Raw genomic sequence first — 26,996 nt, forward strand, 5'->3', positions numbered from 1 at the left:
CTCTGTCCATATTTTTTAACAAGTGTTTGAAAGCAGAACAGATTTGATTCTAATTCAGTTAACATTTTGATGTGGCAAGGAAAGACATCTTTTCATAAACCACTCAGCTACCTTTAAGAATCACCATAGTTAGGTTGGATCCCATAGATTATCATATCCTCTAAATTTCACATTGTACCAAATTAAGCCCATGTATAGATCATCCATCTCCCTGAGCCCTGTTTGTTCTTAATATATTTTTATCACCTATGCATCTATCGCCTCTGTGCATTTCTCATTTCTGCCATCATTTCTGATGTTTTCAGCATGTTTCACCTTAAAAATAACTTTAATTTTGAAGTGTGTATTTTATATATAACATAACAACAAATGTGTTGCAAACATATGAGAAATAGTTTATACTAGTGTTTCTCTACATTTCCAAATTCAATGTCAGCAAAAAAATTGATGAGAAAAAAAAGTTTTTCCCGCTATGAAAGCAACTGGGAGAATATATCATGTTCTAGACTAAATACTTATACCCTTATGGGCTATATCTTTCAAAAATCTTAGATGAAAATTAAATTTTGAATCGCCATCTAGAAATACATTTTTATAGATAGTGTACACATTGGTTCCTGAAAATGGTAGAAAAGGTTTCTTGTCAAGTTCCCTAGCACAAGTGTGAATGCTCTGTTTTTGAGTACCTACTAGTAGTGAAAGGACACATTGTGGCCAGCCAACTCAAATTGCTACCCACGTTTAATCATTGTAAATAAAGGAAGCAGAGAGACCCATGTTATATTTTCAGAACTGGCATGCTCAGTACAGAACTATTAGTTTAAAAATACCACTGAACATTCTATTTGGATTAATCTAGATTTCTGCGAAAAATAAAATAATAAAAAATACAATTGGTCATTTAAACATATACTACTCACTTCATGCAGATTATTAATTTAGTAATTATACATAGCATTAAAGAACAATCAGAGTAAATACAACTTTCTAACACTTGGAAAACAGCTCAAAATTGAGAAATTTTCATTTTGAAATACCTATAGGTTTTACAGAAGTAAAATCACCTTTCTCAGTGGAAAAAAATACATCCATGAAACACCTATATGTGTTGAACAGAACTTTTCAAAGGAGTAATTAATTGTCCTACCATGAATTGAGCACACATCGCTAAGTTTTCACATACTGTTTGTGCATAATGCATTTTTTGAACAGCAGAAATGCAACAGAGAAACAAGTTCTTTGAATAAAAGTCATGGATCACAGGGAATCAATAATGGAAGAGGTCAAAAGGAATTATCAAAGCATATTACCTAATGTTCTCTTATACACTTGGATTTCACAGTTACAAGGGATGGGCAAATTCTTAATTTTTACACTCTTTGTACACTTGTCCTTGTTAGTATTTGTCCAAGAACATGATTTAAGAATCATTTGCAAAATGCCAGAATCAACCTTGATTAACAATTGACTCCAACAGGCATCTAGGTGGTGAGCACATTGAATCTGATTAATCGGAAAAAAACATATAGCAGGAATTCACAATAAATACTAGACTAGGGGCACATTCCTTACAGCAAATACACAATATCTTAGATTAGTCACAGGGATTTTCAATGGCACAGTCACATTCACTACTGGGGAGTGGAGAAGCTGGGTCTATCAAATGTATTCTTTGAAGCACTGGGACTAGAGATACTTCTGCAGGAGCCTTGCACACATGGTCAAGCAGATACTGTGTAGATACAGAGTAGTCTGTTTCATAACTACATTGCAAATGAGAAACTGCAATAGCTTCTCTACCACTAGTAAACTTGAATCATTTAGCACTTTGTCTGTGATTATTGTTGTATTCTTTTCAATTGCTGACACTCAGTCAAGATGTATTCAAACTCCAATGATGCTGGAAAAAGGTAAGGAAGATGCCCACATGTTTGTATAAAGCTTATAGCAGGCCAAGAGATCGTTTGGATAAAAAAAATCCAAATGTGAATTTGTTAGAAAACAATATAATGTACACTTTAAAATGTATATTCAAGGTTGTGAAACATTTGAAACAAGTGAGAAAGCCACAGGGTTCAAAATCATCCTAAAAGAACTCACAACCTGTCTATTCATTTGCTTAAGAAATGCACATTGTTTACCTACCTACTAGTTTGCCTACAGAAGATATGCTTGCCTCATAACTCTAAAAGCTGTTTTTGTGAACTGTTGATTTAGTCTACATAAGTGGTCCATTATGTTGAAGAAGTTCTAAACGTTTCAATCATTTTTGTCTCAGCTGATCTTCCTCGACAAACAATCTTCCAACTGGAGTGCCTCAACATTTCTTTCTTGATAGTTTCTGATTTTTCAGTTACTCTATAGAAGTTCACTTTTACCCTTAAACTTAGTTCAGAACTTTCAAATTCAAATTAAGTCTTTAACTTTTCCTTATTTCAAATACCATGTAAATACTGAAATATTCATATATATGGGAAAGATAGCTCACCTACTGAGCTTGCAGTCTGTGTGGTATCGTAAAACAACAGAATTTAAAAACTATTCTTTTCAGGAAGAAATCAAAACTGTACATTGGAACAAGGTGCCAAACTACAAAAGAAGTCCTTCTTTCCTTCCCCCCACTAATCTAAAAATGTAAACAAAAATATCTAAGTACAAAAGTGACTTGTGTGCCTTTTTCTTCAAATACGTTGTCAGCACCTCAATGTTATTAGGTATACTTTATGCTTGGTATAGCAGACATTCCGCTCATCTATGCTGTTGGGAGGAACTCAAATTTTCCACTACCAAATATCGCTGGTGAAGCTAAGCTCTTTGGAGGATAAAGGTAGCAGGGAACTGTTCCTGGGACATTCCTGTGTATCTTTCAAGGCATTATTAAGGGGCAGCTGTCCGTTGAGTAGCGTCAGAGGCAGATTACAGTAAGTGTGGTGGTTGCCCAAGGAAGGTAGTGGCAAGGTGGTAGTTGGCATCTCGTGTTTATAACCTCTGCAACAGTGTCTCATTTGCATTGAATCTGAATGGTGGAAGTCAGGGAGATCAGCTTGAGATGACACCAGAGTGGCTGAGGTATTGGTCATGGCAATAGAGGGTATGGGCTGGAGTTCTCCAAAGAGTCCTTGTTCTGCAGACTCCAGAACGTGGCACCGAGAGAGCATTTCTTTCCTCTTGATGGGCATTTCATATACTAAGTGCTTCCAAAACTTAGAATTTAATTTGCTGCTTTTTGGTCCCTTCCATTTGATCAGAGACAGAAGTTTGATGCTGCGCTTTAGTGATTCTACTTCCTGGGAATTCACCTTCCCTTTTAATTCTGTACACTCAATCAATATCACTTTGATTTCTCCACTGACTAGCATGTTATGCAGTCTGCTTTCCAGTTCGAAAATACTCCATCCCCGTCTGAGTATATAGTCAGGAGTTAGCACGATAATAAGTCTTCTGCTTTGCTCAATGCATCTTGTGAGATCTTCAATGTATGCTACAAATCACAAAGAGAGAAAGGGTAAAACAAAGACATTGCCAGTCCTTAAGCATCAGCTTTGCACTCTAGTATAGCAAAGATGCAGTCTTTCACTAAAGTCCGTCACATTTTCTTTTCTTGTATTGTACATTCAGAAAGCCCGTCTCCTTAAAAAATAAAAAAAATAGAAAAACAACTGCTTATAAACTTTATTTTCTTTGCCCTCATCATTACTTACAGTGTTCTGTTGGCTAGCATAAACCTTGACTGCTTCAGAGTTTAGGTGTATTTCAGTAATTTTTTTTATTTATTTAATCATTTAATTCAAGGCAAGCTTCCAGGCTGGTACTCTGAGTGAACAAGCCATCAACAGGTCGATGAAAAGAAAAACAGAGCCTTTTAATAAATACAGGATTCTGTATTTGGGGATTTGCTTTGCTTTCCCTCCCTAGATTTCTTCCTTTTTTATTAATAGTATTTATTTTATTTGACAAAGAATAACTGTAAATATGGCTCCTAATGTTCAATTATTAAACATGTATGTGTGTGTCTTGGGGGGTGGGGACAGCTATGTATACTTACTGATTGAGAGACAATTGTGATACAGACACGGTGGAAAATCTCTTTTAGAAAACCATAGTCAGCTTGTTTCTCAGAATCCTTTTTGTCATATGCAAACTTAGGTTCTGTCTCTGGACCTTGAAACCCAGAGACAGGCAAGTGTGTGTGCCCATGACTTTCATTTGAACCAGCTGCTTTTTGTTCCACAGAATAGTGAAGGGGTAGAGTTGGAGGTGGGAAATGGTAAGGAATGAATGAGGAAGGAGGAGGAGTCTATTTTGTGCAGCAATGCTGGAATTTAGGTTAACGTATATGGCTTTGTGTGTGTGTATGTGGTACAACAACACTGAACTAGTTCTAAATGTGTTTATCCCGGAGAATAATCCCTCTGCCATCATGCTTCCCAAAGTCGTATCTGCCAAAAAGGGAAACGCATACAAGTGTTGACAAATGGAGACTTGGACACAGGTGCTGCACCAGAGAGCTCTCTTTCCTAAGCCGAGCACAAGGCCTTGTCTAAAGCACAGTGCCCTCTAGCAAAAGCAGTACCTATAGAAGCATGGCAACATTTGTTGCTGCAAATCTGGCCCAGGGTTACAGACTGCTTTCAAGACGTCACATCCATCACATAGTGTGGGGCCACCAAGCAGCCCAGTACACGCCATTTGCAAAGAGAAACGGATTTTACAGATGCATATTTCACAGATGATCTCTCTTTTCCAGGGTTTTATTTCTACTAGTTGGCAGCAAGAAAAGTTTCACAAGTGAAAATCAGCAAACTTTCTATACACCCTAGAGATAACACAAACTTGAAAAAAGAGATATACATAGCGTGCTATTTGACAATTTTTTGTTACTGCTGTTTTTAATTTTGAATTAATACATTGCAGCACTTTCTCATGCAGTAGTTACAGTGACTGTATGTGAGAAGATCAGGCAGTTTCTAAGTCAGAAGACAACCTCTTAAGAATTTTGAGGGTTTTACTTTGAGATTACGTATTCAGAGGGCACAATCCGCATTGAGATCTGAAAAAACAAAATGAAACACACAACACAAGTAGCAATGGGGGACGTGATCACTCTGGTATTATCAGAGAACTGGTGAAACAGAATGGAAGGAAAGGTAGAAAGTTTCAATAGAGTGGAAAAATATTATCCCAATGTATCAACAGCTCTGACTCTTCATTTTCTTCCTTTCTTTCTGCTCCCAAAAAGAAAGTTATGTGGGAAGCTTCATCATTAGAAGTTGGATCTGTAAGATACAGTAAAATAAACTATCATGCATCTTTCCCATTGTTCTTTTCACCTTTCCTCCAAAACAAAACAAAATCAAACCCAAACCCAGAACCATGGTATTGTGCAGGAATCCATGAAAATACAGTTTTATCAGGTGAATTGTGTTAGCTGTTCATTTTTACACAGGGACTCTTTGCAAAATAATGTACCAAGGGGTAACTTTGACTAGTATTCCTCTCGTATTAATTGCAAATGGTTATTTAAAATTTTTAATTGTCCTGTACAAACCTTGTCAGCAACACAGAGTCACATAAAGTATACCTCTAGGAACAACAGTATCTCTATATTGGGGATGTGGTCTAAGTATATTTTTAAGCATACTCTTAAAAACAAAAGCTACATCTACACATCTGTATATATGTAAATAAAAAAAATTACAAGCTAGAAATCTTTGGTAGGTCAAGAAGCCATATACATATGTACTCATGAAATTGATTGGGATATTAGGGGCTTCAGTTGACTACTCCTTTCTGGGATGGGGAAGGAAATAGAGTGACACTTTTTTTTTTTTGCCTGATTAGTATGATTTTCCCCCTTTCCCCATCTACTATATTTTGCCTTTTGACAGCGAAGCAGAATGTATCATTTAGGGTTCCTGGGGCTTCTTAGAGACTCATTAGGCCAAATTTACATTTGCCCCTAGAAGGGCTGCCTGTCGGGACAGATCCCACTATGCTCAGCTGCACAGGGCGTGGGTGTTGAAGGGAACCTTGGAGAGAGGGAGTGGTCCCTGTCTCCTGCGTACTACACTGGCTGTGCTTATCCTGGCAAAGTCTACTGGAGAGTTGAGGCAACCATCCAGACAATTCCGGCTGAAAACCTGCTGTGGAAGAAAGAAAAAAGTTCTGAATTATCCTGGTTTGCCCTATATATACATTAATCATATGCACTGGGGTCTGTCAGTACATCAAAATTTTCCCTGGGTAGACACAGCCCAAGTGTCCCAAAGAAAACACAAGCCATTTGCTTGGGCCCTGGATCTCGTGTTCCATTTCACTTGGTGAAGAACCAAGTGGAAGTTTTCAGATGTGAAGCCCACATTTCACTTCTTGGGATGCTGATCAGTGGCTGGGCAGCAACGTCAATGTTTGAAAGCAGCTGGGGAGGTGCCACTGAGAGCTGCCTGGCTCCGAGGAAAAGAAGGAGACACTGTGCCCTAGCTCCCATATTCTGGCTCACCCTCTGTTTTTCTCTATGTTTTTCTCTCATTTGCTGCCCCCTCCCCCCTCTCTACCTCTTTGTTTCTCACTTTTTCTTTTTGCCTTTCCTCTTCATCCTTTCCTGTCTTCTTTTTTTTTTTTAATCTCCCTCTCTTCCTTCTTCCCTCCCTACTTAAATCTTTCCTTCTTCCTCTTTTGCTTTGGGGGGCGGGGAAACACAAGACCTAGCCATCATGGAAAATAGAAGTAAATGAGGGGGAGAGGAAACAGACATAGTTCATTTTTTTATAAACTTCTAATGTTACTGGCTTCTATGAAGCAAAGGCCCTAAATAATTTCCCCCTCACTCAGGGATTACATGTGTGCATCCAGTGACCGAGATTTGGAGCCTGATGAATTAAGCCCATGTCCTGCTTTTGTATGGCTCATGAGCTAACAACAATTTTTTTTACATGTTTAAAGAGTAATTAAAAAAAGAAGAAAAATACGTGCAACAGAGACCATATGTGACCCACAAAGCCCAACTTTTTACTTTCCGAACCTTTAAAGAGACCAAGCAGGGTGGTTAGGTTTGAAACTGTTCCAAATAAACTAAGCAGAAACAGGTATCAAGTTAAGACACTGCTAGTCCATAGTGTAGTCTCTGACAGGCACTGGGGTTTGCCCTGGTAGGGCTGTGGTTTTGTGGGAGACATTTTAGAAACCTTCAGAAAACGTTTTAAAAAGCTTGTTACCACGAAGAGATAATAAAGAAATGTTTTTCCAAAAAAAAAAAAAATCCCTAAATCCACAGCACATACAAATCCTCACTAAATCTTGCCTTGACTTGTTCAGGCAAATTTGGAAACTGAGTAGCAGGAATCCCTTAAAATACTCTTATTCTACCAAAAAATATGAAATGGCCCTTAAAAAAGGTTGCTAAGTCATTTCTTTGCAAATTCTGGTTTTAAGCAACTTTAGATAACAGAAAAGATCAAAAAAAGCTGTCTGATAGTTTCCTGTTTCCCTAATCAGGTCTGTGAAACTGCAGCAGATTATTAGACCCTTCACAAAGCCAATTACATCTAACCTATTTGTGATCTTTGCAATTAGGAAAAGAAAAGGAAAATCCTTGGGCACATAATTTTGATAGGAATGCTTAATTTTGGATAGATTCATTTTTTCCTACTATAAGTGTAAATGCAAAGAAACACTTTCTTTATTTTCTATGCTACCAATTCAGGAAAATCTTCCAGAAGAAACTGCATTGTCACCAGCCTCTCCTTGTGATATATACCTCTTATAGAAATGAAGAAAGATCATGTCAGCAGCATCAGCATTCCTAGGAAACAAGGCAACTGAACACTTAAACTTTATTTAAAACAAAGCAAATTCAATTTTAAAATCTCTTTCAGAGACAGCTGTATAAAACAAAATTCTAGTATATTCAGAGGAGAAATAGGATTGGATATAGAAAAGTGACTTGAAAACAAATTATATCACTTGTTAACAAAGCAAGAAAGTAAAAATGAAGGAGGAAGAGACAAAACAGAAGCAGGAAGAATGGCAGCTGCAAGAAATTTCTTCTAATGGGTGTCGTATACTTTCCCCAAAGAACTCAGTACTCTGCTAATCCTCACGTTCTGAGTATGCTATAGATATAGGCAGAAGGACAAGGGAGAAAAAACTCCATAACCACCAATTCCTATGTGGTCTTGCTATCGCCTAGTAACCTTTTGATTTCTCAAACTAATCAATTAGTTCCTTGGAAATAATTTTGGTGCTGACACTTCCACTTACGGCAAGGCTGTTTTCAGGGGCATATAACATATTTTTTAAAGAGGCAAAAGACAAAAACCAAGCCAAAAGACAAAGGTATAATCTATTACTTAGCCCAATTCAAATAATAGTGATTTGGAATGCTTAAACTCACAGCTATATACGGCAACTATTAGTTAAAAAGATGCCTCATTAAGGCGAGATCGGATGCATCAGAACCGATAACACTCCTCTAATGACATCAACTGTAAGGTTTCTAAATCCAATAGGTTAATATATTAAGACTTAAAGTCAAGCCTATATAGGTTTCCCATATGTCAAAGAAATGACATTAGTTACCACTTGGGAATATTGGGGAAAAATCATTAGATTTTTGGTATAATTAGAGGCGTACAGTGACATACTTAATAATGTAGCCACAATGAGAATATTAATACTATTGGAGTTTTAAATGCTGATACCAAATACTAACCTATCAGAAGAGTTAGATTGGTTAACTATCTTGGCTAATATAGCTACCACTTTTGGGTCTGGATTCTGCATCTGGGAGATGTAAGATTCTGTTTCTGTTGGCTGCCAAGGAGATTGAAGCTACACAATTTTTAAAAATGAGATGAGCGTGGGGGTGGAGCTTTCTGTGTGTGATATTATTTGCCCTACAAAAACCTTTTCTGCCCCCCTCCCCTTCAAAGTCCTTGGTTTGATAATTCACACATAGATAGTTGGGCTACATTTTTAGGTAAGAGTTTGTTTTCTGTTGACTAGCATGAGGGCCCTAATTAATTCTGATAAGTGGGGCAATCAATGGTTAACACAGATTTACTGAGACCTGGTGAGTGCAGGGAGCTTTACTTGCAGTTCTCACTTGGGCTGTATTTCTGGTATCGAGTCCTTTACTTTTTCTGTTGTATTTCATTTATGGATGGGTAGGGAAGCATGATAGTGGGAAGTATCCACTCTGGAATGCTGTCCACAGATCTAGCTTTTTATTTTTCTTGTCTCTTAACCTCTTCATCAAGAGTGCAGGTAGGTAAGAAAAGGTACCCTAATCCACTGTTGGTGAGAATATAAACTAGAGCAACCATTATGGAAGCCAGTATGGAGATTCCTCAGAAATCTGAAAATAGATCTACCATACGACCCAGCCATCCCACTCCTGGGAATTTACCCAAACAGAATGAAATCAGCATATGAAAATTATTTGTACCCCCAGGTTTATTGCAGCTCAATTCACAATAGCTAAGATAAGAAATCAACCCAGATGTTCATCAACTGATGACTGCATAAAGGCAATGTGGAATATATACACTATGGAATACTACTCAGCCAGAATAAAAAAAAAAAAAGAAATCCTGACCTTTGCAACAAGACGGATACAACTGGAAACCATTAGGCTTAGTGAAGTAAGCCAGTCCCAAAAAGACAAATATCATATGCTTTCTCTGACATGTGGTAATTGATATAGAATACAAAAAAATGTATAGGACAGAAATATATATCTTGTGATTTGATTGTTGTTTTTGGCCCTTGTTTATACTTCTGTGGAACTGTGGTTTTTCTACTTTTTACTTGTTGAATATTATGGTCTTGTTGAATATTATGGTTAGTGGTGCATCAAGCCTGTGATTATGGAGTATATTGAAATCATGCTTTTGCAAAAATTGAAGGAAAAAAAAGACAAGAAAAAAGGTGGGTGACCGAGGGAGGGAGCGAAGTGTGGTTATCTTCTTAGAAATATAGCTATGGAATACATGAAATCTGTTCTCTTTATATTAATATTTTTTTAAAAAAATTAAAGAAGACACATTAAGAGTATTAAAGGAAAGTAAAGAAGAGAGTAGCAAGGAAAGAGAGTCCACAAAATAGCCTCCTCTCCTCTTTTATCCCTTTACCTCCATCCTAGAAACTTGTAATGAATTCTCCCTAGTGCAACCTTTCTGAATAAGGAGCAAAGCCACTTGCTACTTATATAGTCTTTTCTGTATCTCCTTCAGCGAGTAAGGCAATCTTATCCAGGTCTCCTACTAGGTTTTCATAAGGTACCTATGTTTTACATCACCAAACAGTGGATGTCCTGGGGAAAATTTTACACAATGGATCTTAACTTCTACCTCAAACTTTAAGAAGAAACCTCAGACCATTTCTGGGCATATTAGAGTACAATTCCCTCCTTTTTCACTCTAAAATGAATGGGATAGTGAATACATCTAATTTTATTTCATGTGAGTACATTTCACACAAAGTGTTAAATTTTCATGCTTGTCCATGTCACCCCTGCCTCACACTTTTTAGGTCACAGACGTCAGATTGCCTGGAAAAGGATTTTATTACTCCCCAAGGACAACTTACTTGAATGGTATCCAATCTGTTTGGCTATTAGAGGAACTATTGGCAATGAATACTTACAGATCCATGTACAAAAATGTTTTTTGCATGCCTCACTTCAGAAGTGACTAGGGATCATCTGACACCAGATGTATTCTCCAGTCATTTGTCATTTCATTGTCAGCACAATCACATGGCTAGCACTAAGCATTAAAGAACTGAAGATTAGACTAGTGAGGAAAGTCTGGCAAATGCAAGAATCTAATCAGACATTATATTTTTCCCTTAAATTACTGAAGAAGCACTAGGATTCTTGAGCTAGAGAAACTCACGGAAAATGGAATATGAAAACAAATGGAAAGAAAACTTTATACCTGAGACTAAATCCAGAAATATAATTTCAATAGATGATACTACTTTTAGCTCATTAGTATATTTCTCTGGGTACATTCATGTGTGAGTAACTCACATAGATATCATCATAATCTTCCCATGAATAGAAGGAGAAATTGTAGTAAAAGCCCTTGAAGGACTCTTTTTTTTTTTTTTCAGTCCTCACATCCACTTTGACATCTACAGCTTTTTACAAAGCTTCAACCAGGACTGGCTCAATTTATAACTGTTAATAGATAATGCATATGAACTTTTAAGCGCCTTACTTGCTTTCTTTTAAGGCCTATAGGATTAGATTGTTTCTACTTTTATTCTTAGAATACAACTGTCTCCATCTGACCAGTGGGCTTTAGCCTGACTCAGTAATCTTACATATTTTTATATTTTTTAAATCTCTGCAGAAACAATGAGATAAGATGAGCCCAAGAGCCTAAATGGTACTCATCCAAAAATGTCCCCAATCTCAGGATCTCAATTGCACAGCTGGGTTCTGTTGGTCACATGTCAGCTTTAGAGCACATCTGTTCATTCCTCAAGGATCCACTAGGCCCCATGAACACAATGTGCTCTGTGTAGAGTACTTTACACCGCAAAACCCAGCAGCTGCAGGGGTGAGAAAATCTCTACTTCTCAAGTTTGTGTCTCTAGGCAGTTTGAGTAGGGTGTTTTCTATCTGGCTTTCTTTTGGTTGCCTGTCACTTCTGACATTCAGATGCCTGTTGGCAACAAAATTGCTTTTACTGTTCTCAGGGACAGATGTTTCTAGTCTGGGAAGAGACAGACCAAACTTTTACTGGAAAGTAGGAATTCTTGCCACATTTAGGCACCCAACCTGAGAAAACATAAGGAAGATTCTGGCCACAGGCTCAAGAATGGAAAAGTCGTTACTGCCAGGAAAATAATGTCCAGATCTAAAGACTTAATTTCAGCATTTAGGAAAAACATTTGCATTGAATCGCCCCATTTTTGCTGCTTTATGAAGGTACAGGACAACATTTGCTTGATAAAGCATGAATAGAAAGGTACAGACACCTCTAGTTCACTTTGGAAACTGTCATCTTTGTATCCAGGCTTTCTGAAAATTCTTTGTCATGTGAGAGGGATAGAAGGAGAGAATGAGAGTGAAAGCAAAAAAAGAAGGTAAGGAGGGAGTGAGAGAGAGAGGGAAGGGAGAAAGAGAGAGAGAGAGATTGAAATTTTCATGTACTTATGAAACTGTGTGCATTGGAAAGCTGTGTGTGTGTGTGTGTGTGTTGATTGGGGTGAGGTGGAAAACCATGAGAGTGGCATAAAAGAAACTGAAGATACATTGAAAGTGAAATCATTAAACATGAATGAGTTTCTGTCATAGACTTCATTAATTTGATTCATAATTATTGTTGTACATCAAAAATTATCTTATGAAGTATGCTTTTATAATCCTCAAAGTCCACATTGCTAGTTTTGGAGGAAGGAGTAGTTTTAGGTCAATGTGTTTTGAAAAAGATGTGAGGGACAAACACAGCTTATAATATGGTAACTAGATTTTTTCCCCCACAGGAATGTGTCTATATTTATATAGCATAACCTGTTAAATCTGTACGAATGGCTGAAAATACAGACCACAGAAGCTTCTTTAATAACACACATACACCAAGTCCAAACTGTTCTACTCTGTCATTCATGTGTAAATCAAGTATATTATTCATATACTTCATGGACTTCCTGAATGCGTGCTAAAAATGCCAAGGAAAAACTCGTTAATCGTGACATGGTGACTGCTCAGCTAGCTCTGAAATGTTGATGGAAAAGAAAAATTGTCAAAGGGCCTTTTTAAGAACCTCTGCAGGTTACACTCACAAATCGGAATTCAACGAACATGAATTTCCTCGTTCAGGAAGGAAGGATTAAAATCAAACACCCTCCAGTGGTTGCATCTAAAAACTGCATAGTTGTCCCAAATGGCTTACTTGTAAAAGAAGTCTTCCTGTGCACCGTTGAGTACCCAAGAGCCAAGTCCCTGCTCAGTCTGATGGTTGTACAATCTCAAAAACATTAAAACAATCTTTTATCAACTAGAAAAGTTCTATGCACCCTGATGACATCATCTTGGGTGTTTTTTCATTGAATTATTTTAAATGCCAGTGTAAATTGGGTGATTCCTTTCTATAATCTCTTATGAAGTATGTTCTAGTCCTTAACAAAATTCTTGGAGTTTTAAGTTAGGAAATTTTATGGATTGTGCAAGCTTAATACCCCACCATCAAAGATGACTTTCAGACTATAATACACCAAAGCAAGGAATAAATTTCAATCAATTTAGCTCAAGAACCAGTTGGCTCAGTGATATATAAAAGGTTCCACCACATATTTGGCTAAATTGATGCAGTGAGTTGGTCTGTCAAGTAATCAAAATGGAACTGAGGGGCGGATGTTTGGCTCAGCAATTAAGAAATCAATTGGGACTCCCACATCCCAAATCATTGTCTCCTGGTTTGAGTCCTGGCTCTGCTTCTGATTCCAGCTTCCTGTCAATGTGTACCCTGGGAGGCAGTGGGTGATGGTTCAGGTACTTGGTTCCCTGCCACCCACATGAGAGACCTAGCTGAAGTTCCAACAGACATCTGGGGAACGAACCAGTAGATGGAACATATCTTTCTTTGTATCTTTCTGTTTGAAAGAAATGATTAAAAAGAAATAAAAGCTAAGTTGAAAGAGGGTACAAGTTTGGAACACATCTTTCTCACATTTTCTGGGTCTCACTGTCACATAATAGGCAAGTGTCATTTACTGAATTCTGGGTAAATTATATCACCTGTGTTGTATGTTGTCCCAGTTCTCTTTCTAATGTTAAGGTACTAGCCGGCGCCGCGGCTCACTAGGCTACTCCTCCGCCTGCGGTGCCGGCACACCGGGTTCTAGTCCCGGTCGGGGTGCCGGTTCTGTCTTGGTTGCTCCTCTTCCAGTTCAGCTCTCTGCTGTGGCCCGGGAAGGCAGTGGAGGATGGCCCAAGTGCTTGGGCTCTGCACCTGCATGGGAGACCAGGAGGAAGCTCCTGGCTCCTGGCTTTGGATCAGCACAGCACGCTGGCCGTACCGGCTATTTTGGGGGGTGAACCAATGGAAGGAAGACCTTTCTGTCTCTCTCACTGTCTATAGCTCTACCTGTCAAAATAAAATAAAGCCGGCGCCGCGGCTCACTAGGCTAATCCTCCGCCTAGCGGCGCCGGCACACCGGGTTCTAGTCCCGGTTGGGGCGCCGGATTCTGTCCCGGTTGCCCCTCTTCCAGGCCAGCTCTCCGCTGTGGCCAGGGAGTGCAGTGGAGGATGGCCCAAGTGCTTGGGCCCTGCACCCCATGGGAGACCAGGAAAAGCACCTGGCTCCTGGCTCCTGCCATCGGATCAGCGCGGTGCACCGGCCGCAGCGTGCCGGCCGCGGCGGCCATTGGAGGGTGAACCAACGGCAAAGGAAGACCTTTCTCTCTGTCTCTCTCTCTCACTGTCCACTCTGCCTGTCAAAAAAAAAAAATAAAAAAAAAAAAATAAAATAAAATAAAATAATGTTAAAGTATTGTTTTCTAGCTCAGAAGATAGTTATTTTTGAAATCTTAAGCACAAAAACTGACAGGCTTTTAGTCACTTGTTAGAGTTGATAAAGATTGACTATTATGGTGTTAACAATTATGGAATGCAAAACAGCAGAAAGGCTGGTACCATACTGAGTCTTATTGAAGATGACTTAACATACAATATAAATTCCACTTTAGTCATGATATTACCTTACTACAATTTAAGATAGTATCACTCTAAAATAGAATTTTCAGAATTTCCAAATTTAACAAAGCATTCTTGGCAAAACATAAAAAATACACAGCAATCTAATGAATTAGTCCAAAAATTAGAAAAGTATTTTTAATTTTTGATTTATCTTTTGCAGGTATTCTAATATCTGAGAAAATGAAAGCAATATACTTATTAGCCTATACTAGGGGCCAAGATTATTCTTATTAATTACATATATATTTTATATAGTTGAGTAGAGAGTTAACTTTTTAGCATTCACATTTTCCCTGTTAAGGGAAAGTGCCTTTCAGATACTGTCATGTAAAAATTTAAACCTTTATTTATATTCTCATTATTTTTCCTTGTCTTAAAGCAATACTATTGAAACAAAATCAACAAACATCTGTGAAATATTTAAGGAGCTCAAGTCCACTGCTAGATGACAATAGGAGCATGAAGATAAATGAATTACAATTCCTAGCCTCATGGAGCTTACAATCTTGCTGACTTGACATGACATAAATAGATGGAAAGCTACATCAAATTATAAAATAATATAAAATATCACAGGAGCACAAAATTTACAGTAAAACCAATAATACACCATGGATTCTAGCTCTGAAGACGTTTTATGGACTTTTGCAGGGGTAAAATATGAAGCAGGATAAATGGGAGTTGCAAAGGCACAGAAGACTGCCATGAATAAAAGTGCTGCAGGGTCACATGATGTATGTCAAATGCAGAGTTTTCTAGAGTGAAAGGTATGAATAAAGGATATGGTAGGAGCATAGTTTAGGAGATAATTATGGGCTGGGCAGCAGATTGTAGAAGTGTTTAGCTAAAGGTTTTATCTTGTAGGAATAGTGAACAATTAGAGTTGTTGAACAGTTGTGTGGCATGATCAAGGAGGGTTACATGCTATTAGTAGGGCTAATGAATAGGAAGAGAGATCATCAATGTTGCAGGAGTGAGCTAGTGAAGTCCCATACTAAGATAGTAGATGTGAGAATGGAAAAGATGCAAAGGACACTGGATTTGGAAAAAGACACAGAAGAATTTTAAAAAAAGGCTGATATTAGGATGTTCCTCAGGGAATCGATCAATGTAGAATGAATGATTTTTCAAGTTATGAAAATGGGGGGGGGGTTTACAAAGAAAAGAGTTGAGGACGCTGGGAAGCTTAGAGAATTCTGACATTCGTGGAGCAGGAAAAGTAATGGACTATTTTCTTTGCTCCTTTCCATACACCTGTATGCATACTAACACATACACACAAGCGTATATAGACATACACATATCCTAAGAGATGAACAACTCAAAGCCAGATGTTTCTATTTGTCTCCTGTCAGCTTAGTGACTCCGATCGACTGCTGACAATCTGAAGAAATGCTATTTAGACATGACCTAGTGCAGTAAGAACCAGAGATCAGCAGCTCTAGGCACTGCTGCCAGCTGTACCATTCACCAGCTGTCTGATATTAGACTTCTTTGAGCCTTTGTTTCCTCATCTGTAAGATAAGGATATTAGTATGCTCTCCTCTCAACACAAGATTGTTGTGTATAATCAATGAAATAATACATGTGAAATTAGTTTTAGTGCTGCCAAGTACTGAAAATATAAGCTTTTTAGTTTGTTTCTATTATATGTATTTACATCACCATGCTTGGATTTTTATTCATCCGTTCAATCTTTATCTCTTAAGACTACTAACAAAGAAACATGTTCAAATGAGTTCTAGCACATTTACTTGCTCTTGATGACATTTAAAGCTCTTTGAGGGCAGGCACCATATCTCAGGCTTCTCTGTATGTTCTTTACACTTTACCTTGTTCCCACCCTGACAATTCAGAGAAAAAAAGCACATATTTTGACTTCAAACTTAATTTATTATGAATATCAAGTGTAGCTTAACTTAAAAGTAGCACTTAAGCTGACAGTATTCAGCAGTTCTTGAAAATAATTTAAACACACAGTGTGAGTGCTATATCCACTGGTCTCATGTAACTTTTTAAGTGGACAGTTTCCCTAAGTTTGGGGGCCAGTAACACAGCATACTGAGTAACAAGGTTGAAAGAGATAAATTGAGTTATTAGTGACAACCATCATAGGTATATGTAGAAGCACAGTGATGGAAGACCATATCTGGAGCTGAAACACATTGGAAAGGCTTTAACTGATTTTTACAAGCCTTTTTTAAAGGATCATAAAGTTCTCAGAACACTAAGGCAATATAAAAAGAACATCATTAATGCGAAATGTAAAACCACACCTAAAACATAAGATAGAATGCTTTTTCAAAAAATTCAGATGCTAGAAAATCAGAACATTGCAGGCATTGGGGGAAATTTTGCATTTAATAAAATCTCCTGTGAGAAACATCTGTCAAAATAGTTGTTTCTAATGTTTGAATCTTCCTTAAAACTTCCTTAAAGAAACTAAACATTTTAGATACAATACTTGAAAGTACTTACTTCCACTTGGAATCAGGTCCCTTTCTGGAATGAAGAGTTTATATCCATAGTGTTTTTCCAGGACGTCTGGCAGTATTTCAAGAGCAAACTGCTCTTCTTCAGGATTGTCACAGTCTGAAGTATCTTGATCCACTTTTGTGTAAGAGAGATAGGCATCATATTCCTTGTTGTCTTAAATATAAAAACAACAAAGGTGTTGTAAACATTGCCAGATTCCTTTTATGTACTAAAAGTCTATACCCACTAACAGGCTGTAATAATCACTATAATTGGTGAATGTCTTTAGTAATAGAAAAAATAAGTGACTTGATATGTTATAAGGAATCTAATTCAACGTAACACAGTTAAATAGTAGGAACTAAAATTTGTATGTAATTCGGCCATCTATAAGATGCCACAGAATAAATGACAGAATTATTATTTGTGACTTTTGGTGACCATACACATTTGTGATATTCAGTGATGTGTGAATGATTAGCTCAGTGTATTTGAATGCAGGACTAAATAGACCAAAGTCATGGATTTGAACCCTTTATGTGCCAGTTGGCTTGGCTCTGTTACTTGGTCACAGACTATATCTTGTTTGCACAAATATGTGCAAGATATCCAAGAAGGGCGGGACGCTATAGTGTGGAAGATTGAAATAATCCAGCCTTACTCCTAGAGACACTACTCAGAGCACATGCCATACTTCCAGTTGGTTAGTGTTGTCATCTTCATATACAAAAAGCAGTTCATTACCAAATATTAGAGGCAGCAGCTGGGTTTTATACAGTGCACTGGCTGTTATTCTTGTTCAGTCCATGGCCAACTAATTTGACACAAGTTCCGAAAGAAGCTTTTGTTTCGAAATATACATTCTTCCATTATTGCCAAATTAGGTTTTCCCTTCACACATTTAATCAGGGAGTTAACTGTGCTTTGTGGGTGTACTTTTTTCTTCCTGTGCTGTATTGGCTCAGAGCCAGTCTCTCCAAAGAGAAAATGTGCATTTATACATGCATTTTTTTCTGCAAAATGTTAATGAATGCAGCTACTCAAAGTATTCATCTCCATAGGTTTTAGAAGGGTCGCGCTGGAAAAGCTATACTACTATTTTTCAAAATTTCTTTAACTCTAGAAAAACTATTTTTAAATTTAATGTAGTGAGCATGATTCATGTGGAACTATTAGAACTTATTTAAACACAGTTACTTGCAGATAACAATTTTTAAAGACTGGCAAACATTTCAGAATGTTTTTAAAACACTTCAATATTCTCCAATAAAACAGACCTGATTGGACTATAGATAAAAGCCAACCCAAAGGTAATTTATAGAATGAGGCAGCCACTCACTTATCTAAACCACTAATGATTTAGTCCTAGCTGCTTGCTGGAGGAGGAGCAAACTGTAAGCCTACAATGAGATCTATATCCTGAGACTTGTTGACTTTTGGCATGTCTTAGGTAGGCTATGTTGTTCTAGTTCCAATTAGAGTCTAACCTTCACTACCCACACGTGAAATGAACTCTGCTTATGTATGTAAAATGGTACCTGAAGTCAGGAGAAAAGAGTTAATACTCTTCAGCATATCCTTTGGCTGCAAAAGCTTCTATAAACTTTGGTTATGACACCTGCTTGCTTAGAAGCAGATGCACATGAAGGACTGTGCTGGATAGTGGAGGAGATAATTTGGCTCACAAATTGGGCCCATTCCACTGTTGTGCATAAAACTCCACTTGGAAGTGAGAATGTTCATAAGCCATGCTAATGTAAGAACCTCCTGGTAATCCTAGCACCTCTGCCCCTATTCCAATCAAGTACAGGATGCACCTGCAGGCCCTTGACTTTCTCTAGCTATAATTACTCACCTGGGACTCAGAGCTGCCGATGGTAGACAGCTGGAAGAATAAAATAGGCCAAAGGACAAGCAGATCTATTCCTATGAGCAGAATATATTTCATTGTTCTTGGTGGATAGTGTTGCTGTCTCAGATTCGGAGTTAGACTAGACCTTTGCTTGCTCTGACTTAGGAAATTTTCCTATTTCACAAACTTCCCTAAATTTAACTATGTAATTACCCATCCAACAATAACTCTTTGAGTATCTACTTGAGCTGGACATCCCTGAAATGGCTCCCTTGATTCTTCACTCATCTGACCAGACCTTGTAGAATACTCTCCCATTGCCTGTACTGACTATATCTATTGGCCCTTCAACCGCATCTAAACTCACATATTGTTGGTCCTATCCTTACCTGCTCCACTTATATTCTGATGGCACTGTTTAATTTTACAAAGACTTCCTTATAAAAGTATTTCTAGATTTGCATATTGAAACCAAGTTACAACAAAGAATGCACATGCCTTTGATATAGATTAATATTTAAAACATATAGATAACAAATTCTACCTAAAATTCCAGAAGCACATTATTCATTTGAAAATGGTTGTTTCTGGTTTCAGTCATGTCCCTTTAAGATGAACTAAAGGTGAAAAGCTTATCATGATGGGTATCCAGAGCAGGAAGAGCGCTCTCAAAGCCACCATGTCAGATGTCCCAGAAGCTCTGGGATGCCAACTTGTAAGCCAACAGTGACGCAGATGCCACAGTTTAAAAAATGTACTTCAGCCTCATGGAGACAGCCAAGAAAATCTCATGAATAGCCCAGCTGTTGCTATAAAGAAAGCAAGATGAGCACAGCAAAAGCAATAATATAATGCAAATAAGGTTAACAGCAAGGCCGAAAAATTGTTCTAAAACCTAAAGGCCGTTCTGTGACACCACTTTTCTGTGAAAGCCTACTGAATCATCTGTGTGAAATCGTCCTGCCTAAGCTCACCTGAGGAACCCGAGAGCACGGCACGATGCAGTCAGAGCATTCTAAGGACGAGGACTAGCACAGTGATCACCATAGGTATACTGTTCTCAGTCAAGGAAGAATTTAGGAGGACGAGAGCCACGCTTTGGAAGAACTGTTCTCTTGTCATTTGAAATCTCATTTTAATCCTGTTCGCCATCATGAAGCCATACCTATTTACAACCCAGTTCTTCTGCAGCTATGCTAAACACAGTGCTAACATTGAGCTTCTAAATGGAGCAATCACTGATTGGTGAGGTGAAATGAAACAGATCACATAAAAAATGGCTAAGAAGTCAAAAAGTTTATTGAATAGATTATATTTATTAAAATATAAAACATTTTATAACAGCTTTCAGAAATGCTACTATAGATACAAAGATAAAGCATGAAGAAAGAGAATATGGGTAAAATTAATTTGTGTTTATAACATGCCAAAATATTTAAATGAAGAAATAAAAATTTGGTGGTTATTAGGCTGACATTTGGCAACATACAACTAGACATTTCTAAAACGGTGTTAAAATTCATTAATTCACCCTCACCCCACCCCATGCCTACTGATGTTTTAGTATTCCATTCAGCTAGTACAGAAGTTGTGTAAGGCCCAAGGTTTTATGTAGGAATATAAAATATTTTAACTCTTCTTCCTAATGAAAATCCTCAAAGTACCCTGATTCCATATTGCATTTTTCTCCCAAACAATGAGTTTGGAATCAATATACACAATTCTCTAATCAACATGTATTACTGACAATTTTGACCACATGGGCCACATTGGAGACAAAGATACACAATAGAATTTTTGAGTGCTGGAAGATCCCATGATATTAACATGTACTTAATCTTACAAATGTATACTACAACTGATCAGTTAGTCTAGGTTATTAGGTATAGTTGATGAAAGTAATTAATTATTGCAGAATAGCTTAACAGATTTTATAATATCTTGTAGATATCAGCAAATTGCTTATAATCATGCCTCAAAATAAATGAGTCACAGCAGCCTCTCGTTCATGTTCTTTTATGTATAAACAATGTATTTTTTAAACCTTCCGATTTGGATAATTTAGCTATTTGTTGGCATTAAGGAAACAGTTTGCCTCAACAGCATAGTCAATCAAGTTATTTTATGTGTACATGTAAAAGGTCAAATTTTTCAACATTAACTGTGGTATATAGGAACAGAGGTTATTGACCACATTTTCATATATATATGTATATACAAATATATATGTAATTATAGTGTATAATTATGTTTGAAAAAGTGAAAAAAGTCTTACTCCCTCATTTTGAAGATATGTCTGAATAAGTGTCTGTAGTACTTTTTTTTAATGATTTATTTGTTTATTTGACAGGCACAGTTACAGAGAGAGAGAGAGAGACAGAGAGAGGTCTTTCATCTGCTACTTCACTCCCCAAATGGCCACAATGGCCAGAGCTGGACTGATCTGAAGCCAGGAGCCAGGAGCCAGGAGCTTTTTCAGGGTCTCCCACACAGGTGCAAGGGCCCAAGCACTTGAGACATCTACCACTTTCCTAGGCCATAGCAGAGAGCTGGATTGGAAGAGGAGCATCTGGGACACGAACCAGAACCAATATAGAATTTGGGCACCACAGGCAGAGGCTTAGCCCAGTTCACTACAGTGCTGGCCCCTGTAGTACTTTTGAATAGGCTGCTATAACTGTTGGGTAAGCATACAATTTTGAGAATGAATACACTTATGTACCCATCAAAGAACATTTCTCTAATTTACTGCAAACATAAAAGTCAATTAAAATTCACTCATATCACCATTTATTTAATAGTAACAATATGGCCAGAAATAAGATCCCTCAAAAATTTTGATGCTATATCTATCACTATAAAACAAAATTGGGGCTAGTGTTGGGGCATAGAAGCTTAAGGTGTTGCCTGCAATGCTGACATCCCACAGGACCACCAGTTCGAGTCCCAGCTGCTCTACTTCCAATCCGGCTCCCTGTTAACACGTCTGGGAAAGCAATAGAAGATTGGTCCAAGTACTTGGTACTTTGGGCACCTGAACCCACATGGGAGACCCAGATAAAGCTCCTAGCTACAGCCTGGCCCAGCCCTGGCCATTGCAGCCATTTGGGGAGTGAACCAGCTGATGGTAGATATTGCTTACTCTTCTCTCTCTTCTCTCTCTCTCTCTCTCTCTGTCTTTCAAATACATAAATAAATATATTTTTTAAAAAGATGGCTTACCAATGGAATTCTGCACACATTTCCAAGGCTTATAGTAGTTTGGGAGTGAGGACTTAAATTATAAGGAACAACATGTTAGGATTTCTTGTTGGTATTGTCTGGAAACATGGCAATTTGTTCTCTTGAAAAACTTTAATCACTTTTGTATGGTCAAAGAAACAAGGCTCAATAAAATGCTTTAAAATACATCATTCATAAGCTTTCTAAAGATCCAAAACAGTATAGAACAAAATTATAAGACACACTCAAAATTGTTATCCTTTGAGAAACATTTGAGAATTGTGCTACAAGCATCCAAATATATTTTGGCTCATCTACTTTGAGCTGTAAAGGGGATCTCTCCACAGCTTTTCATCAGTTTCTTGCATGATTGTTTTCTCGATGGCAAAAATGCCTAAAAATAATTCATAGGTAAATTTGAATTCTCTGGAGGAAAATAGAATTTGTTTTTAACTGTTTCTTACTTATTGAAGAAGAGAACTTTGACCACAGTAGTTTTATTCTCAGGACAACTAATATCTCCTTGTTAAACTTTTTAGTTGAAAATAATTTCAACTATACCAGAGGACTTACTATACTAATATGAGATGTTAATAGCAGAAATTCGGTGAGGGGTATACAGGAACTCGTACTACTGTCTCACAAGTTTTGTTTTGTAAATTTAAATTAATAATAAAAAAGGAAAAATTAAAAAGAAAAAAATCTGAGAAAATACATAGCATAAAAAACTGCAAAAACATCAAATTTTTTTCAACAAAATAAACTTATCTTAATTCCATTCTTCTCAAACTTTTTGAAGTACCCTCAAATGGGAACATTATAAAAATAAAAGTATTTCCCAAACATACAAATGTCCTTTACCCAGATTCACCTATTGTTAATATTTTCTCTTCTTTTCTCTCTTGGTAGATAGATATTTGTCCTAAAGCATTTGAGGGTAAGTTGCAGCCATCATAGTCCTTTACCCCTAAATAGCTAAATATTTTTTAAGAATTGGGATGTTCTCTGTCTTAATCACAGATGTATGCCTTTTCATTGAATTTGAACGATAGGAGACAGCTTACCATCAGTAGTTTCATCACCTCCAAAACGCTGTCGGTAGAAGAGCATCAGCTCAATGCTGTAGCATTTGTAGATGACCACCAACAGTATAATGAGGAGGAAGATTGCTCCTAGGCCCCCTGCAAGCTCAATTTTGTAGATTAAATCTAGAGCAAACAGAACAAGCAGGAAGATGTAATTAAATCAGCTACCCTCGAGATCTGCTCCTATTTCTAGTATATAACATGCATCACCCATTTTTGCTTTTCTTTCCAGAATATTCTTGCTTATAATGATTTGCTCTGATAAACTTGTGTGAATCAAATTTTTGTAAAATTAACTCTCTTCTAAAGATTGAAATAATTTACTATTGAAGGTAGTAAGTCTGTCTGAAACAGAATAGTCATTTCCAATTTGTTTTGAACACATCTAGATTTCACATATATACTCTTGCTTTAAGGTTATTTCAGGAAATGATGAAAGCTGCTTTATTCTGGGTCCAGGACCAATATTTTCCTGTTTCTGTTCAATTATCTTATTGGCTTAGCAAGATTACCATCTAGTACTTCTCAGGCCACAGGCCCTATCTTCTACAAGAGAACAACGTCATAAAATTACTTTCAGAATCAAATAAAATCTAATGAGCTTGCAAGATTTAACTGTTTCATTTAACCCCAATAGAACATAATCCAATACAAGGTAAGCAGGGGAAATTAGTTTATCCCTTACTCTACTTATTTGAATAAATGACTATAATATCTATGTGATATAATATGCCCAGTGAAGCTGAAAGAGAATGAGAAATTCAGGCTAATCACTTGGCTTCCTAGTCCAACACTAGGTTACCTGAGAGCAGCCTTAGGCTGCTGCAGTGAGACATATGAACTCTGAGGGTTGAACAATTAAATCATCATAAAATGGCTTAGGGGAAAATGACTTACCTGTAGCATAATAACAAATATGAAGAGTGTGTCATCAAAAGGGGATGGTATTATAGAATTTAGAGACAGAGAGTCAGAGGACAATTTGGAATGTGAATTCTGCAATGTCCAGAGAAGACATACTGAATCGGAGAGACACCAACCAGATATTTTCTGCTGTAGATTAGGGACATTCATTGGGCTCATAATAATAAGATGAAATTACCTACAAGATTAGCTAACCTCTCTTAATCTAATTCCATAATTACCAAGTGACTCTTTTATTACTGAGTCAGCTTACCATGTAACTAGAAACTGGGAAAGGGGATGTCATTCTAGTTTGTACATCTGTTGCTTGTGGGTTGGGTTGGCATCAGTCTTCCTGGATGGATCAATTATGGGGCACTGTCAAAATCAAATTACTGGTCTGACAGGCTGTCACTCTGGAAAACCAGATAATCAAACTTTCTCTGGGAATGTCTCTTATCTCCATATAAAATTACTGCTTAAGTGAAATTAGTCAAGCTCAAGATAACAATTAAGATCCATTTAGCGTGTTACAGTTTATTAAAAAACATATAACATATATGAATAATTACAAGTAATATAAAGCATTATAGATAAAACTTTCAACTAGTCTGTTATCTATTCCCTAAATAAGGGGTGGGGAACATCTGGCTTGCAGGCAGTGTAAGGCCTGAAAAATCATCTGGTCTGGTCTTGCCAAGGCAACCACAGGCAGGACTCAAAATTCAATAAATCTATAGCAGGCTAGTTTTTAAGTTGATCATTTTGTATGCCCTATGAATGATGGCATAACTATCTGCATGGCCCTTTGCAGAATAAAGGTTCCCTGGAGTCTGCATTGTGGCGCAGTGGGCTAAGCTGCCGCCTACAACACCAACATCCCATATGGGCATGGGTTTGTGTCCCAAGTGCTCCATTTCTGATCCAGCTCCCTCTTGATGGCCTGGGAAAAGCAGGCCATCACTTGAGCCACCTTCCACCCATGTGAGAGATTCAGATGAAGCTCCTGGCTCCTGGATTTGGCCTGGCTTAGTTCCGGTCATTGCAGCCATCTGGGGAGTGAACCAGCAGATGGAAGATTTCTCTTTGTCTCTCTCTGACTTTGAGATAAATAAATAAATCTTTAAATAAATCTTTACAAAAATAAATCTTCCCCACCCCTGCTCTAAATATTTCTTTAGGGCAAGAATTATTGGTCCAAATCTATACTTGAAGAATTTGTTTAAAATCCTTGAATTCTTTATTTAGTGGAGGATTAAGCTTGTGATTATAAATTAAATTGATAGTGTGTCATAAAAATAAAAGAAAAAGAAGAAAGGAAGGAGGATGGAGGGTGGGAAGTACCATTATATTCTTAAAAACTGTGTATCTGAAATACATGAAATTTGTTCTCTTTACATAAATAGCCAAATACATTTTTAAAAAGTTGTAAGAAATATAGCAGTATGCCAATATACTAACAATGGTAGACTAAGCATTGAAAATTGAAATGATTTTGTTACTTGCTATGAATTTTGTCTTTTGTAATTCTATATTTTTAAGATGACTTATAAAAAGAAAAAATTAATTATGAAAAAAAACTTACCTAAAACATCTAAAGAAAAGAAAGTCTGTCAGAGCATCTATGATAGAGCAGCTGTATGAGTGGCTGTTATTTGTGTTTTGACTGCTTAAAGAGAAGTTTGAATAGCTTTGGTATCTTTGTTAAATGTGAGAATATGAAGCTAAAATATATTTGTAAAATTCAAACACTGTCTTTAATTCAAGAGAGCTATTTTTAAACAATGTGGAAAATGTTCATTACATTAAATGACTAGCTTTGCCTGGAAATACAACTCCAACCAGGATGGGCTCTGAGAAATGTTTTTTCTAATTAGAAATGAAATAAAATAATTTGAACCTCAGGAGTTCAGTCGTGTAGTCAAGGTCATATACCTATGAAGTGGCAAAAACTGGGACTTGAGTCTAGGTCTCCTGACTTTAATTTCATGGCTTTTTAAAATTACACCATAGCTTTATAAGCTCCAGCCTGGAAGATAACAACAGAAAGCCTCCTACCTGTTCATCCACAGACCTCTTTGTAGTGGGCCCTGACAACGTGTGGCTTATGATAATTTTGGTTCCTTTTGCAGTTTCAGTTCTAAGGGAAGAAGATAAACTACAACTGACTAAGTAGAAGGAAAGAACTGGATATATCTCAGACACTTCATTGGAGGGTATTGCAGAAGCCTGGAGCTATAGCGAGGGAGAAAGGAGTGTTCCCTGTAGTCCAAAGTATGAAGAAAAGTATCAATTTTTGTGGGGAGGGAGGAAATTTAGTCTTGGAAAAAACGTGGGCCGAGAGAGGAGATGATGGTGGGCAGATATAGCACAGCCAATCAGAAGAGTCATGGAGTAGAAATGTTAGAAACATAAATAAATGTCACTCTTTTTGAGCAAGGAGAGAGGGGGAAAGCCCAACTATGTGAATTAGCCCTATTATAAGGGGCCATAAAATGAGTAGGGATAGAAAATTGGAATCTGTCTTGGTCCTGCCTGCAAGAGGAGTTAATTTTTAAAATTAAGCTACAAAATTTCAGGTTAAAAAATATCCCACCACATATAAACTCTGCCTCTTGCCCTCTGTATAGAAAGTGGATCTGCCAGGAACTACTACCTACCTCTGTGTGAGGAATAGAGCAGGCTTGTTTATGAGACCTCTGTGAGCCTGCAAATGACAATATTCGCTTGTTTTCCCACCATGTTAGA

General features: G+C 37.3%; 1 protein-coding gene across 2 annotated transcripts in view; it reads right to left on the reverse strand.

The window, feature by feature from the left end:
• Positions 1–726: 726 nt before the first annotated feature.
• The window catches only part of IL1RAPL2 (interleukin 1 receptor accessory protein like 2), a 1,320,043-nt gene continuing 1,293,773 nt past the window's right edge, over positions 727–26,996 (reverse strand). For both annotated transcript variants that reach the window (XM_008272830.5, XM_089324491.1), the window contains 3 exons: positions 23,325–23,468; positions 17,190–17,360; positions 727–3,481 (listed from right to left, as the gene is read on the reverse strand). In XM_008272830.5, coding sequence (XP_008271052.1) covers positions 2,784–3,481; positions 17,190–17,360; positions 23,325–23,468 — 1,013 coding nt within the window. In that variant the 3' untranslated portion in view covers positions 727–2,783. The remainder of the gene's footprint in view (positions 3,482–17,189; positions 17,361–23,324; positions 23,469–26,996) is intronic.

Source organism: Oryctolagus cuniculus, chromosome X (assembly GCF_051225735.1).
Source record: "Oryctolagus cuniculus isolate XC-2025 breed Fujian yellow rabbit chromosome X, ASM5122573v1, whole genome shotgun sequence".
NCBI lineage: Eukaryota > Metazoa > Chordata > Mammalia > Lagomorpha > Leporidae > Oryctolagus > Oryctolagus cuniculus.